Below are 17,041 nucleotides of genomic sequence, written 5' to 3'. Positions count from 1 at the left end.
TTTTGAAAACCATGTTTACTTTACATACAATAGTTTAGTTATCTAATATAGACTTATAGAAAGAGACCTTCTAAAAACGTTAAAATGTATTACCGGCACGCAAAGCCTTACATTAGAGTGAATAAATGAAGACTCGGCACAGCACTTCTGAAAGGTTGCCGACCCCTGCTCTAGAAGAATTGCCACTTAGAATGTGTGGCTAGTAAGACCAGGCCTGATGCTTGGAAGGGGCAAGACTTTTAATCAGGTGTTTTTTGTGCCTGATGCAGAATCTTAGGCTATGTCTACACTACTGCGATAAGTCGACTTATACTACGCAACTCCAGCTATGTAAATAATGTAGCTGGAGTCGACATACCTTAGGTCGAGTTACCATGGGGTCTACACCACGGGGGATCGATGGGAGAAAATCTCCTGTTGACTTACCTTTCTCTTCAATAACTCAGACATAGGTTAGGGGTTTGTTATAGAAGTGGATGGGTAGGTTTCTATGGCCTGCTTTTTGCAGGAGGTCAGACTAGATGATCATAATGGTCCCTTCTGACCTTAAAGTCTGTGAGTCTGAGTCTTCTCGTTGGAGGTAGAGTACAGGGGTCGACTGGAGAGCTATTTTGGGCATCCCGGCTGTATTTAGGCTGGGGCGGATCTTTACTAGACCTGCTAAATCGACTGTCGGTTGATGGATCTCAGAGCGTGGATCCCTGTTGTAGTGTAGACCTGCCCTTAATGTTCTCGAGTCTCTGAACTAAGAGGTGAAAACATTATCTAAAAGTTATGTATGTCCAGATATATCTGCTGTTTGTCAGCCTCGTAAGTAGCACCGATATTCTTCAAATTTAGGGTGACTTTTTAGTGGTTAGCACAGTTGCTGGAGAAATCTTGTAAAGTTGGCCGGCACGAGGCACATGTGGTCAGGATGGAGTTCATTAGTCTCCGAAAAGCTTCCTTTTGAAATGGGCAGAGCAATTGGTATAATCAGGATAAGCTGGATTTTTACTAATTCGTTATATTGTAACCTTTGGTTCTAATGGAAACAAACCCTGATATTAACCAGCATTGAAGCTCTTGTTGCAGTGTATGGAGTCAAGGCAGTTCAGGGCTGAAGTTAATATTTCATTAATCTTTCCCCTGGGTTCTAGGCATTGCAGTCTGTAAGAGATACATAAGCTTCCCCCACTGTTCTCATAAACTTTGCTGCAGTGGGGCCATCAGAATTTGAAATGTTCTTGTTTTATCAGTATGTGTCAGCATAGTATGAATGTATGTTTGATTTTAAAAGCAGTTGCCTGATAGCTAATTATATTATGGGTATATGTCAGCACTGGCTAAACTTACTGACCGTCCGAGCCACGTGCAATAATCCTAAGAAGTTTGAGAGCCAGGTGCACCTGTGAGGGTTCAGTGCTTCTGCCCTGTGGCAGAGTGGTGGGGATAGGGGCTTCAGTCCCACAGGAGCCACCTGCCGGGGCTTGGAGCTTCAGCAAGAGCAGGGCTGAAGACCTGAGCCTCGTCAGGTGCCTCCACTGGACTGAAGCTCCTAGACCCCCTCCTCCCTGCTGGGCAGAAGCCCCTAGCCTCACCGTCCTGCTGGAGGGCAAAAGCCCCGAGCTCTTCCCCCTTCACCTGTCTGATAAGTGGAGAATGGGGTGGGAGGCTATGCGAGCTGCATTTTGGGCATCCCGGCTGTATTTAGGCTGGGGCGGGGGGGCACTTTTGCTCTACACAATAAGTGTGTAGTATTGTGATACTTTCTAACTCAGTGTTTACTTGTAGGATATTCTTTTAGTTTGTATTTAAATTTCTCCACCATTGAAATAGTATTGTTTTGATAGAGTTGTGCACATCACCTCCTCTTAAAGTAGCGTTGCCAATCGTGTAAAATTCCCTTCACATGCTTTTCAACTTCAAAATACTTCGCAAAAATAAATCCTCGTTATTACAGCAAGTTATTAATCTTACTATATTTCCTTGGGCTGCCCCAGACATGCAATTTCAGCTCTGCAGGCTGAAAGTTCGGGGTTTTATCTACAAATCATTTCAAGGATCATGGTGGATTCTCCATTACTGGCAACTTTTAAATTGTGATGGGATGTTTCTCTAAAAGATCTGCTCTAAGAATTATTTTGGGAAGGTTCTCTGGCCTTTGTGAGACAGGAGGTCACCAAATGCTCTCAGTGATCCCTTCTGGCCTTGGAATAAACAAGATTTTCCTTCAATCATCAGTAATAATCATTGAGTGTTTCCCAAATCCCTTCTCTGAAAAAATAGCCATTTTCAGTGCTTTAAAAATAACCACCCTAATGCATTGTAAATGTCATCCAGATTCAGCAGGAGTTGGGCGCTAAATCCTTTGGGATCCTTCAAAATTCCCACCTTAATCATGTGGAACTCAGTCTGGGGGTTTTGAGCACAGATGTGTCATCTTGGTTAAGGTGTCTTAAAAGGGAAGAGAGGTCCTCCTGTGATGGGAGCGTTGAGCCAAGATTTACCCAAGAGTAGTTATGAAATTCAGTCACTGCCTGAAAATAGAAATCTATAATGTAAACATGGACAAGACTGTAATTTAAGGCAGGAAGCTGAATTTGTAGGGTTTTTGTGGTCCGGTGTGTTCTTAACATAGCTCAGGCTGTCACAGAGCCCTCAGCTAGAATGGAAGTCGTGTATTTCAAGTGTGTTTATATTAAATAGGACAGTGTTTATTTTCCAGCCTCCTTGGCTTTTTTAAAATACTAGAAGTGAGCATGTAGCTATTTCTAGACATACTAATCCAGTGATGGCCATTCTATTGCTTGTCTAAAATGGATAGATTTTCACTGTTTCACCATATCTGTGTGTCTCTCTTACACACAACCCACATTCGGTTTATTCAGTTGTTCAGGTACCCCAGATCCTGCAATAGCAACCAGTTGTCAAAGCTTGCTGAAAACAGTGTTCAGTCTGGGAAGGCTTCTTTAAAGCCAAGTAAATTTGAGATTACAGAACAGTCTGGATTAATTGGATCTGATTTAAATGCAGGTCAGCTTGTTTCTTGAGAGCTTGTGTTGTAATCTGTTCTGCGAGGGAGAACTACCAATATGCCACGCGACTTTTTGTTCTGAGTCCCTGTGTAAACATTGATGGTATTGGTTGTATTTTTTTTAGTACAGATAGATTGTTAATTTGGAATGTAGTGATCTTTTGCAGTAAGGGGGTTTTACAAGGAGAACCTGCATCCTGAATATTGGACTAAATGCTTGTTCAGACAATGGTAAAGCAGGCAAATTCCAATTATACTTGCTGTTCAACTGTAGCTGAATTATAACTACCACTAAGAGACATCCATTTGAGGAGCAGGTATATTAACTAGGACATTGAGTAATCCTGGCTCTTATGTTTTAAGGGCTAGCCATTGTTGTAGGAAACGTTTGTGGAGGAGGGCAGGTTGGGATTTATAAGGTCCTTCTAGGCTGCTGCATACCATCCTGCAATTGCCTTGCCTGCCCCACTGCTATGTCAGGCTGTCTCTAGCATGCCAGGAGGGGTACAGGAACAGAAGAAGCTAGAGATGAGCAAGATGTGGCATAGAGCCCAGAGCTGTTCTGCACAGAGATGTCTGTTTAGCAGCATGAAGCTCAGAGAGTGGAGCTGCCTTCTAACACTCAGCATGGTACTGAGTTGCTAGGGAAGTAAGAAACATAATGTTGTGGAGCTGAGGAGGTGGCTAGAAGTTGGGAGAGAGTTGAGGCTTCTGTCGGGGGACAAGAGGAGGAGAGAATTAAAGCTGTATTCCTGCCCCCCTCACATCAATCTTGTGGGTCTAACATTGACAGCTGCAAGTGGTAGTGTGCTTTCTACACAACAGTCAGTGGGATTCTGAAGAGTTTGAAATTCATGTAATATAGCATCCCTGAGGTAGTTCTCTGTAGATTTATAATGAGATCTGATTGGATAGGTTTTTTTAAAAATAAATAAATAAAAATGCAAAACACAGTTAAATTTCAGAAATAAAACAAATCTGAACATTCAAAAAGTGAAGGTTTCTGACGCAATGTTCAATATTTACAGAATCTCCTCTTGGTTTTCTTTAAGAGTAAACCTTAGTAAATTAAATATGTACCATGAAATAGACGTCAAACATGCACAGTGCTCTGTTACAGCATGTCAAGGCTTGAGCACTATCTTCAGTACGAGAGAGACTGCAGACTGTGCTATACAAATTTCGAACAATCTGTCAGTTGCTGAAGGATACAGCACGCGATGTTCCTTCCTATGGCTGAGCAGATTATTAAATGGGTGTGTATGTGGCATGGTACGCTGAAAATAGCCCATCTGCTGGACAGGAATTGCACTAGAATGGAACTTTATTTACCAGTGCCATGGTAAGTTGGCTGCATTGAATCTTATTCTCTCTCTCTCTCAGGCGGTCCTGTTTAGACCAGCCTGGCTACTTGAAACTGTAACCGAGACTGTGCTTATAAATATGTTGGATATGTCTGTGACGCTGTTCTCTTGTGTACGCAGGTTAACGTTAGCTGAATATCATGAACAGGAGGAAATCTTCAAACTCCGATTAGGTCATCTTAAAAAGGTAAAGAACTCATTACTGAAATAGCTCTAAGAGGCACTGGGCCAGCTACGTATGAACAGTAGTGGTAGCTATCTTTTGTGTAAGAGTTATTGGCCCGAATGCAAAAAGGAGACATGCACATAAATCCCAGTTTTGGCTCCACTGCGAAGCACAAAACTCTTGCTGAACCCTGTAGGCTCCTAAATTCACGACGTTTTCAGAGTAAAAGTTCCCAGGTGCCTGTGTTCCTGCCTCTGGGCACATACACTGCTGTCTCCCTCTAGGCCTGAGGTCTCCAGAGTGTGTGGGGTGCCCCCGTATGGGGGTGTGGAGGAAAGTCCAGGAGGGCGCAGTGGGCTGGGACAGCCCCCACAGGGGAGGAAGGGAGCGCCACCCAGTCCCTCCCCACCCCCAGCCTTGGAGCAGCTCTGCTCTTGGGCCATGCTGGCCGTGGCCCCATTCCAAGACCAACCCCCAGCTGCAGCTCCAGCCTCGGCTCCCTTACCCTTGGCTGTGTCATCCCCGTCCCCAGAGCCGCAGCCCCGCTCCTGGCCCAGGAAAGGCACAGATCAGAGGTAAGTGGGGTGTGTGACCCTCAAAAGTTTGGGGACTGCTGCTCTAGGTGTCTAGATGTGCATATCCCACCTTATCCCCAGTGCGATAGACGCTTAGCCACCAAAGTGGCATGCTGGACCCAATCCAGTAGGCGGACTCAGAGTCCACCTTCCGGATCAAGTCCCATTCAGAATCCGCCAGGAGGAGGAGGTGGTGGTTCCCACCTTACAACTTTTAGCCCAGTGTTGAAAGCACTTCCTGGGACATGGAAGATGCAGGTTGAATTTCCTCATTTCTGCTGGGAATGGGGAGAGGGTTTGATGAGGGCATCCGCTTCAGCTGCATCCCAGGCAAGTGCTCCTCCTCTGGCTTCTTGCAAAACTGCATAGGTGCCAGACTCCAAAGAGTGAATATCCAGCAGAGGTAGGTGCCCCTCTGCAGCCTGGATTTAGATGCCCATCTCCCTGAGAAGGGCAGGGCATAGGCTACACCCCTCTTCCTGGCATCTCCCGTTGGCTAGTTCAGGTAGCTCCCTGCCTAGTGTGCTGGCTTTTGTGAATCCCATTCTGAGGGGTCTGTCTCTCTTGCCATTCGCTGTGTTTGGAACGTAAGTGCTTAATTCAGGCTTTGTGAATCACACTGATTTTTCCTGGCACCTAAAAGTTGGCATCATGAGGTTCAGCAGCACACCGCCTAACTCCTTGTGTGTATCCAGGCCATTGTAACTTGTCTGACAGATAAGCGTTCTTACTGTATTTCCCAGGACAATAGTGTCCAGGAGAGAGGTGTTCATAGCTTCCTACTAAGGCTGTATGTTTGTCATAGCTATAATCTCCATGATCTGTAGGGTTTTTTAATGAGACACCCCAGCCAGCCCACTACAGAGCACTGCATATGTCCAGCATAGGGGGCAGGGAATATGTACACTGGAGAAAAGTGTGGATTTTTTTAAAAGCTTTTTAAACCATTGTCTAATTTGTAATAGAAATATGACTTTTTCTCATGACAAAGTCTATGAATTAAAATGTTGGGTGCCACGACTTCTTTAACTAAAGTTATGATATTTATACCCCCTTCTATTTTCCGCCACCAAGTGCGACTCTATTTTTGCCACAACAAGCAACCAGTCTCCTGTGTAGCACTCTAGACAAATCTATTCAGCACTCTTTGATAACTCAGGATAATAATACTCAGTTATAAAATCATACATTTTTCCTTCTCGTTGGCATCAGCAGGAGCTCTCTCTGCAAACAAACTTATTTTTAGGTAATTGTTTGCTTCCTTATTAACTCGTTAGTCACTATAGTCTTTTATTAGAGCAGCTCAGAACCGATACAACTTCAGCAAAAACTAGACAAGAATATTTTCTCAAGCATCTTGTCAGTTTCTTGACCAGATCAGATTGCCATTAACACTAAAATAGGGATGGGGTGGAGTTACTTGCTTTGGTTTGAGGAAGCTCCTTTTGTAGCATCTGGTTTCAAAGAGAGTAACTTTTCTGTCCCTTGGAGGGTAAGACAGACGGGCCATTTGGCCTTCAGCGTTTTCACTGGCCAGTATCTGAATCCTGCTTTTACCAATCGCATCCTGAATGTGAAGGCCTTGCCTACATTAGTCGGTTTTCTTTTACCCAGCATTGTTTCCACTGCTGTTTGCGATGATGGGTATTACAGTGTATACACGGCCAATTGCATGTAAACCACTGCATGTCCTCTGTATCTACTATGGGCAAGGCTAGAGTAGATGGCGTGGAGCTCAAGCTATATTTATCCTGTAGCAACCTCTCTTCCTACCAGTGGAGGAAATCACAGGTCCACTTATTGTCAGTGTAACGTGTAACCCAGAACAGAAGAATCCATTTAGAACTTGACCTTTACAGAAAATGAAGTAATGCTCTAGGATTGTCTCGTTGTCTGAGGCTGTGCTTACCCTCCTCCACTTTTGGGATCTGGCTCATTTTTAATCAGTGAAAATAGAATACAAGTTGAAAAGGAATGGAGTCTGATGTGATAATCCACGTATAATTTGAAACCTGGTGGAAGCTGTCAGTAAAAGCTTATGTACCCTGATTCAACGGTCTGTGTAAAAGGGAAGAATCAACTACTTAGACCTCCCGTCCTTTCAGGGGTGAAGTTAAAACTACGTGCAGCATGGAAAGCCAAAGCTTTGGGTAGCCCACATCCTCCCACTTCCTGGAGACATTTTCGTTTTCTGTGGCTCTTCTTGAAACCACTGGGCTTTTTATAAATCTGAAAAGAGATCAAGATGCTGCTTAAGATATAAAGTTACAGCTCTGTTCCAGAATCTCTAACTTTTAGAAGGGTCTTGTCTGTTTTTATCACCAGTAATACTTATTAGCTTCCACGAGACACTTCAAACTTTCAGAATTACCTGCTGTTTAAGCTTCCTATACAATTCTAGGATCCTTTTTTGGTTTTCACTGAAAGCATGTCATTTAATCAGTGTGTTCCTAACTGCTGGAACTGAGGAAAACATAATTAACACATTGGCTGCGGGAAGGGGGAGGAACTTGTACCAACTCCCATCTGTAGTTTGGATGCACAGTCACAAGCAAAACAGCCCAATAGTTTCCCCCTCCTACTTGTTATCTTGAAGTTGGCTATAATCATAGTTTTCATTCTACCAAACCAGTCATGTACCATTAAATTCCAGTTAGTGTGAATAGTGTCCATAAATCAGGTGAAACCAGCTACCCAATGTCTTGAACTGTTTGTCATCATTTTTCATACAGGAAGAAGCAGAGATCCAGGCGGAGTTGGAACGACTAGAGAGAGTTAGAAATCTACATATCAGGGAATTGAAAAGGATACACAATGAAGATAATTCACAGTAAGCACTGGGAGGCATGTAGGGGAGAGAATAGGCTTCAAATGGTAACTTCTCAAGGAACGCTAAATTAAATTCTCTTAGGATACATTTGTTTGGTAATGGGAATGCACCATGCTTAATTCTGCTTTTAATATCCTGCCACCCACTGAGATATACAGTACTGTGCTGACTTAAAAGCATTTGCGTGTCAAATGTGTAGGATTTAATACTTTACAAATGACTTTGGAAGCTTTTGCAGTGTCATTGTAAATGACTATCCAGTTTGAATACTGAACATAAATAACCACCTTTTTGAGGCTTAATATGACGTGTCCTCTCTGAGCTGTATAATAGCTGTGACTTATTAGTAGATGGCATTACCATTGTCAATGTTAAATTGTCCTCTCCAGATTTAAAGACCATCCAACGCTAAATGACAGATATCTTTTGCTACATCTTTTGGGTAGAGGAGGCTTCAGTGAGGTATATAAGGTAAGTTTGAAGAATTAGTCTGTTGTGTTGTATTTTGAGTCTGCGCAGAAATACTCAGTAAGCGAAATCTGACATTTGATCTCTCAAATGGAGAGTGTATGTGGTTGTGGGGGAAGGAATGTAGTAATACATGTCACATCTGGCTTTGATTTAGACAGCAGACCTGATATTTAGTTTCTGTTCTCCACAAGGTTTTATTGAAAGATGCATTTGTTGGGAATGTCACACTGGTATGACTAAGAGAATGACATGAAATACCTCTTGAGATGTAAACAAGTGTTAGAAATCTGCTTTAAAAAGTTATATTTGAATGGCTACATTGCAACGGAACAGTAGTGCTTTAAATCTGACACATTATTGTAAATGAAAGGAAAATAACTTCCAGGCATATATGGCACAGCCTTCATTTTTTTAAGTCTAGGAAGTGTTTGTATTCTACCATTGACATCCTGAACAAACAATTCTTAATCATATGGGTGCAGATTATTTACATGACATTGTTTTGCAAGATCAAGACCTATGATACTTAGACTAGGCCATGCTGCTAATTGGAGAGATTAAGAGATTAATTTTAAATAAATTGAAAGCATCCGTTTTCCCCAAGCATCCCATATATGCTCTGTAGTTCATAGACTAATATTAGAATCAAATTGACTAAACAAAAATATAACTCTATAAACTCAGGTATTGGGCACTTCTGTGAATAACTAGATTATCTAGAGCCATAGTATTAAGTTTGAAAAAGGATATTGAACCTCATGTTTCAGGATTTAGGGTAATCTCTAACATTAGGGGTTAGAACAAGATTGAGTGGGGGGAACGATTATCCCACACCTGCATACAGTGGGATGTCTTGCACTATGCTCCAAAACGCCTGGCTCAAAGACAGGATCCTGGATTAGATGGAACACTGCATTGATCCAGCAGCATAATTCCAATATTTGTGTGTGCTGGGGTGCTCTTTAAGATCCCAAGGGGTGAAAAATTTCAACATGAGCTATGCAGCTGAACCATTTGGCTCTCCAACCACAAATGGATTGAAACAACTTCGACCTGGAGATATAACATCTAGTAATGTGTATTAAACCAATATATGTCCTATGCATTTTTTTAAAATTAAGTACAAGTGACTTTTTGGTGCCTCAAGGCATCATGGCAGAGAGCCTTCCTTGCCAGTTCAAATCAAGTAAAGGTTGTTACTCTCTACTGGCTATTTGGCTTGTGTGACATGATTGGCGCGCTCAGTCTAGATCCCAGTGGGTGGACTAGTGTTCCAGAAGCACCAATTGTCTTACACTAATGGGCTCCCTTATTGGCAGGTGAATTGAAGGACAGATTCTTAAATTGTATTTAGAGTAGTTGATAGCATATTGCCATCTATTCTTTGCTTTGCATTGGGACACTAGTGTGGAATGTCTTGTTCACATTTGCAGTATTAATTTGCAATTTCAACACTCTTGATATTTGCCTTTTCTTTGTAGGCATTTGATTTAACAGAACAGAGATACGTAGCTGTGAAAATTCACCAGTTAAATAAAAACTGGAGAGATGAGAAAAAAGAGAATTATCACAAGTAAGTGGTGCTGTAAAACTGAGATAGCAGAACAATGCATTGCTGTTTTTTCCCCATCTTGGCCTGAGAATTGGTTCCTATCTATTGATAATGACTAGAATATGTATTTTAATGCAGCTAAATGTAAAGGTATACATCTAGGAGCAAAGAATGTAGGCCATACTTTGAGGATGGGGGACTCTATCCTGGGAAGCAATGATTCTGAAAAAGATTTGGGGATACTGATGGATAATAAACTGAACGTGAGCTCCCAATGTGATGCTGGGGCCAAAAGCACTAATATGATCCTGGGATGCAGAAATGGGAATCTCAAGTAGGAATAGAGAGGTTATTTTACTTCTATATTTGGCACTGGTGCAACTACTGCAGAAAACTGTGTCCAGGTCTGGTGTCCATAATTCCAAAGGACATTGATAAACTGGAGAGGGTTCAGAGAAGAGCCATGAGAATGATTAAAAGATTAGAAAACATCCTTTATAGTGATAGACTCAAGGAGCCCAATGTTATTTAGCTTAACCAAGAAAAGGTTAAGGGGTGACTTTATTCGTCTGTAAGTATCTACCTGAGGAACAAATATTTAATAATGGGCTCTTCAGTCTAGCAGAGGAAAATATAACATGATCCAGTCCTTGGAAGTTGAAGCTAGACAAATTCAGGCTGGAAAGAAGGAGTACATTTTTAAAAGTGCGAATACTCAACCATTGGAAAATTTACCAAGGAGGTGGTTGTTTCTTAGTCGCTGACCATTTTTAAACCAAAACTGTGTATTTTTCTAAAAGATTTGCTCTTGGAATTATGTTGGGGAAGTTTTCTGACCTGTGTTATACAGGAGGTCATATTAGATGATCACAGTGATCCCTTCTGGCCTTAGAATCTGTGAAACTATGAATTCTCCTCTCCTTCCTCACTGTTTGCTGCAAAAGTGAAGCCACTTCCTCCCACCTTGTTAGTATTACCTCAGAAATGTCTGAAATGAGCAAGAAAAGTGAGTGGATGCTTGCAAAATCAGTGCATTGTTAGAGTCTGGACCAACAGTGGTGCTGTAAGTTTTTCCTTTCCACTTAATAAGGGGCTATCTCCTCTATATAATGACGTGGCCTCACTCATGCAGAGAAGAAAAGCCCTAAGATCATTCCCGACTCCCCAGAGACACGTTGGGAGTGTGCTTTAAAAAAACTGTACCGCCTGGTTTTCAAGAATATTTAATACTTTCTGAATTGTACGAATAATTTTCCGTGTGAATGTGGAACACTGAGAGCTGTGCCAAGATCATTATATCTAAAGCGCTTAATGTAGAACCCGAAGAAAAATCTCTGTTGCTAATGCCCAGAGTCTTGCCTTTCAGACATGCGTGTAGAGAGTACAGAATTCACAAAGAACTGGATCATCCTCGAATAGTTAAACTCTATGACTACTTCTCGCTGGATACTGACTCGTAAGTGATGTGCCTTTGCACTGCATTTGCCAAGTTCCCCACAAAGTGTTTAGTCAAAAGCTTTCCAGCAAAGCTTAGTGATCCTGCAGTCAGGATGGATCAGTACTTTACACAGTGGATCTTGTCACCACTGAGTATCATTTGGACATGAGCTTAAGAGTCAGAAAAGGATTATCCATTTATATGGATAATGAACACCCACAATTGCGTAATAGGGGATAAAAGTGTATAAGGGACCCTCATGCTTCAGGGAATAATCCAGCCACAAGGAGTGTTTCTGTATGGCTACACCGTGCACAGCAAGCTTAAGTGCAAGGCTACAGCACTCCAGCCTGCTGTGCTTGAATTGTCCACAGGGACCCTGCTGCTGCACACAAGAAGTTTCTCAGTGCACTTTGCCCACTGCTCTCTGAAACAGTAGTATGCAAAAGACATTAACAAACTTTTAGTGCACTGCAGCAGGGAACCCCAGTTTGTCATGCGCTAACTGACCAAGTTAAGGCCTATCGGTTAGGTCTTGTGTAGCCCTATGGGCAGACGGTTGTGTAGTTGTCAGTTATGAGGTTTATTACACCTTTTCTGAAGGTTTAGTGCTATATCCTGTCTCTGGCAGTAGCCTAGACACACCACTAGTCTAATCGGTTATGGCATTTATGTTCCTGTGTTCTTATACCCATTATTCAGCTGATCTTAGTTCTAGCACAATCCTGTGCCCAAGTGAGGTGCTACAGGGGGCATCCATAATGAAAACACATGTACAAGAAGACTAGCTATTTTTAATGCATTCATGTTGCTTTGCCTGGAAATCAGTTTTGCTCTGATAAAAGTAGATTTCAGATTTGGCTGTATGTAGATCTAAACCTGTTTCTTGTATGTCTGTGATGGAGGCATCTAAATATGTACAAGTTTGACAGGGAATGACTTAGTTGAGGAGACTTACATGGGAGGAAGTACAAAATATTAGTGTTTCTCTCAGGGGACTTAATTTTGGTGTGTGTTCTCTTGCTTTCAGGTTTTGTACAGTGTTAGAATACTGTGAGGGAAATGATCTGGATTTCTACCTGAAACAGCACAAGTTAATGTCCGAAAAAGAGGCACGATCCATTATCATGCAGATTGTGAATGCTTTAAAATACTTAAATGAAATCAAACCGCCCATCATACACTATGACCTTAAACCAGGTATGTTATGAAACCGAATGGCATGTATTTACCCTCTTACCTCTTGTGAGCAACCTCTCTAGTCCACCAAGGACCAGTTCCAATTGGCCAAAGCCAGGTCTGTTGGTACCCATTCCAAAACCTGGGTGCTTAGCTTGCAGCATGGAAGGGACTGAAAGGCTTGGTTTTGCTCTGTAAATGGGTATTGGCTCCTGGAGTTGCAGCATTAAGAGGAAGTCAAATTTCAGGAAGAAGCCTTCCTGTTCTGGGCAAGCCCTTGTGCCATCATGTGTTAGCACTTGGTTTCTGTGACCTGCTTGGCCTTTGCTTTCCTGTGCTGCATCTTCCTTCATATAGATGCCTGTAAACAGGATCTCTTCCTCGGCCCACCTTGCTGCAGCACCCTGCTGTCTCAACAAAGCACTCTGAGCCTCCTGGATGCAGCACCTGTGGCTTTTTATTCACACACAGTTCCCACCATCAGTGATTCTGTTTACAGCTTTATAGGTCTTACTCTCCTCCTTTACAGGGAGTCTACCCCAGCCTGGAGACTGCCGTGCCTCTGGCTGTTCTCTGCCCCCCTTCCTGTGTCTGCCAGCCAGCCTTTATGGCCCTTGAGCCTGCAGGCTCACAGGGGCAGCCTGTTCAGAGGCCAGGCACCAGGCTTCTGCCCAGCCCCAATCCATTTCACCTGATTGGGGCTGGCTGAGCAGGGGCTAATTAGCTGCCTCTGCAGCAGCACCCTGCTACAATGCCCAGCAAGGGCCAGCACATTCCTTGCTCTTGTTCTCTTCCTCGTGATGCTCAGTAAATAGCACCAAAAACTGACTTGGAAAAACTTGCTCATCTGTTGCTTTTATGGGTCCTCATAGCAATACACCGAGCTCAGATAGTGCTCTCGGAAGTGTGACCTTCCAGACTCACCAGTGCCCAGAAAATCAGAAGTGTCTTCCCCAAATGTTGTCAGAGAGTTCCTATCTCATAGACCATGCAGCTGAGAGATCGGAGCTTCCTTGCTTTCCTTATCCGTTAAGGATTGGCATATGCTGGGCAACACTTTATTGTTTTTAACCCCAGTAAAATCCAAGCACTTGGTTTTCTGTACCGGTGACAGTTCACTGGCATTGTATATCCTAGATCTGGTGTGGTTTCTTGTACTGATTCAGTAGATGGCGCAGTTGCACCAATTTATATTTTGTTGCCCTGTTTCTGTTCTTATTCTTCTCAAACCACTGTTTACTAGTGTTTGTTTGAACACGCCGCAGGGCTCTCCCTAAAATTTGTTGAAATCATAGCTGATCTGTAGCCATTGTGTAATTCTGCTGCTTCGAAAGTTAACAGCTTTGAGGCAAATTTATACAGCTTAATCTGTTGGAAAGTTATGTGCTGCTGTTTCATTTAATCTGTAGAAATAGCTGATTCTTAAATGGATCTGGCCTTAAATGGATTGACTATTTTCCCATGGTGTTGGAAACCACTAGAGGGCACTATGTCATAGAGGAGAGAATTTCTGGCTGCTAAGAAGCCAGGGCAAATTAGGACTTCTGGATGGAATGAGTCACAGCTGTGTATATATGCATGTCTGTTATCCACTCTCCTTCCCGTGACCTGCCTTCTCCACTCAACCAGTCTCCCTTGTATTGGCATTTAAAAAGTCAAAAATAGGGAGGCAGATGGGAGGTCAGAGACCCATTTCAGGATGGGGAGCATAGATGCAGGCACTTGGTGTGTTGTAGGGGCCAGGATTCCTCTCAGGAGGACTCTATTGAGTACTCAAACATCTTCTCCAGCCTAAAGGCTGATTTAGCTGGCTGCATTTTGCAGGTCATAGTGCCTTGGTATGGTGTGTCCATAATTTAATACCCCACGTACTGCACTGCAGTTCTGGTGCTGCTTTTCCCTCCCCTCTTTCCATAATAAATAAGTCTCTCAAAAGCTGTTTTCCCTTTTAGGTAACATTCTTCTAGTCAATGGTACAGCATGTGGAGAGATAAAGATCACAGATTTTGGGCTTTCCAAGATCATGGATGATGACAGCTACAACTCCGTGGACGGCATGGAGCTGACATCACAGGGGGCCGGTACTTATTGGTAAGTATTGTATGTGGCTGATACCAATTCAGGGGTTTAGAAAACTTGCAAATAACCATTAAAATCCTGATGCTGGAAACTTGGAATTCACTTTCCTTGTTGACAGTCTGTGTGTGGTGTCCATTGTACTACAGTGTAGCTCTGTAAAGCACTTTGAGATCCTTAAGGGTGCTCTCAGACTAGTTGCAGAGTGTTGTTTCTAGGCTGGCAGCCTTTTCATCTTTAGTGGGTTAGTACTTATATCTTTAGATAGCACCTCTTATTCAAAGGGCCTGACAGGACAACTATAAACTGCATGTACAACTACTGCTGAAATGCAGCCAACTCTGGGGTGGAACTTGGCAGCTGTTTAATAGCGCGTATTACCATGTAATTTAGGATACGAAGTGAAGAAGAATCCCATACCCGCTTGAAAATGCAGGTAGACTTAGGAAGGCAGGAAGAATTTTCCAGCTGGAATTTAGTCACCATCCTAGTGGTAACAGACTTACCTTTATAAAAAGTGCAATAGCGCTTTCAGTGCCATGCATGCCCAGGACTTCAGTTTCAAATTTCACATGAAAGGCAATACCTCCAGCAGTACAATGGCCCTAGCACCACATTGTGGTTTTGCATCAGTCCTGACTCAGAGATTTGGCCCTTCAGTAAAAGCCGCTGAATGCAGAGACAGAAGTTGCATTTACAATGTCACTATTCACAGTGGTTAGCATAAACATTTTTCATGTCACCATAACTTTTTGCAGGCATCATCTGTTATAATCTCCTGTGTTCTATGGGTTTGTTCCCCGCAAGTTCACTCCAAGCTGAGCAAAGCTGAGTCTCAAACTAGGACACAGCATCTAAGATTGCACTTTCAGAAATGTGTATTTTGGCTGGACGTTTCCATTGTGAAATTGTTATTAAAAGGTCTTGGTCAACAAATACTAGATTCTAAATGCATGCTGAGAAACCATTTTTTTTCTCCCCTGTGTGACTGGAGTGAAACTCTGCTCTGGTGAGGGGGAAGCATTCACTGCAACAGAGACTTTGCACAAAGGATGCACAATGTGGTGATGATTTTGGATATTTATGCATTTTCTGCATCCCTGTGCTGGGAATCTATGTGGACTGGATGTGCACAAACGCATAGCTGAGGTGTTAAATCCCACCACATGACACAGCGCCTGCCTTCCTCTTGAAACCAAAATGGCTGTGGGGTAAAGAAGCAGGTCGCAAGTGAAAAGTTATTAGCTTGGTCTGTTCCTGGTCCCCAGTGGGCGCCCTGTGCATCACACCGTAGGACATGATTGGCAGCCAGTTCTGTAGAGCTAATCAAGAGGAGAGGTGCATTGGCAAAACTGTGGGGAAGCTGCCAGTCTCCCTGCCTGTGCTGTGTCTGGGGCCAGCCAGTTCTGTTCACATGTTTCTGTAACTGCAACCACCTGAGCTCAGTAATTTGAAACAGTGGTTCAGATGGCAGCACACTATGTAGCAGGTTCAGGGGCAGCCTCAGGGTTCACGTGTCAGTGAATCAGGAATTCATTCTCAGGCCCCTTCTATACTGGGTGTATGTTAGCTGCACTGGTGCAAACCCTGCTGCAGGTGCACCCTACTGGTATACAGCAGAGTTCACACTGTGTACCTACATTAGAGGGTTGTGCTGGCATGGCTACATCAGTGTGTTCCACTAGTGCAAATTTCCCTTCTCTAGACAAGCTATCAGGCTGTCACTAAACTCTGTCCTTGCCAGCTATGCCAGGACTTCATGAGGCCAGGATGTCATCTGTAGTGGTGGAGAAAAGCCTGAGATAAAAGGGAGGGTGTTGAAATCCAAGAACTCCACTTACAAGACCTTTGTCAGTAAGGTCCCTATTGCAGGGAAGTGAAAGCCTATAAGTGACTTGCCCAAAGTCGCACAGGAATTCTGTGGCAGAGTGGGGAACTGAACTCAGATCTCCTGAGTCCTAGGCTAGTTCCCTAACCACTTGGCCATCCTGCCTCTCCCGTTGAAACAAAGTGACTAAACAAATCTGGATGTGCTACTAATGATCCTTTCTCCCTTCCAATCAGGTATTTGCCACCTGAGTGTTTTGTAGTTGGAAAAGAACCTCCAAAGATTTCAAATAAAGTTGACGTCTGGTCAGTAGGTGTCATCTTCTACCAGTGTCTTTATGGCAGAAAGGTAAGGAAGGAAGCTAAACTCCCTCCTGCAGAACATCCCTTTCCATTGCTTGCATATATTGGCCAAGCATGACGTCCAGTGTCTGAGGTCAAATCTTTGGGATTTGTCAATGTGCAGTGAGGGACACTCGGTGTGTTTCCACATATTAAGCAGGCAACCTACCTGAGGAGTAACAACTGTAGCAGTGTGGAAACACAG

At 43.2% G+C, this 17,041-nt stretch overlaps 1 protein-coding gene across 5 annotated transcripts in view; it reads left to right on the top strand.

Annotated features, from left to right (window-relative positions):
* Positions 1–17,041, top strand: part of TLK2 (tousled like kinase 2) — a 56,211-nt gene that overhangs the window by 33,077 nt on the left and 6,093 nt on the right. For all 5 annotated transcript variants that reach the window (XM_030541422.1, XM_030541424.1, XM_030541423.1 and 2 more), the window contains 8 exons: positions 4,501–4,567; positions 7,854–7,951; positions 8,341–8,422; positions 9,904–9,995; positions 11,341–11,430; positions 12,443–12,612; positions 14,544–14,682; positions 16,732–16,843. In XM_030541422.1, the coding sequence (XP_030397282.1) occupies positions 4,501–4,567; positions 7,854–7,951; positions 8,341–8,422; positions 9,904–9,995; positions 11,341–11,430; positions 12,443–12,612; positions 14,544–14,682; positions 16,732–16,843 (850 nt within the window). The remainder of the gene's footprint in view (positions 1–4,500; positions 4,568–7,853; positions 7,952–8,340; positions 8,423–9,903; positions 9,996–11,340; positions 11,431–12,442; positions 12,613–14,543; positions 14,683–16,731; positions 16,844–17,041) is intronic.

The sequence above is a fragment of the Gopherus evgoodei genome, chromosome 23 (assembly GCF_007399415.2).
Source record: "Gopherus evgoodei ecotype Sinaloan lineage chromosome 23, rGopEvg1_v1.p, whole genome shotgun sequence".
In the NCBI taxonomy this organism is placed as follows: Eukaryota; Metazoa; Chordata; order Testudines; family Testudinidae; genus Gopherus; species Gopherus evgoodei.
The sequence above is the reverse complement of the archived record's forward strand: the minus strand, read 5'-3'. Positions and strand labels throughout refer to the sequence as shown.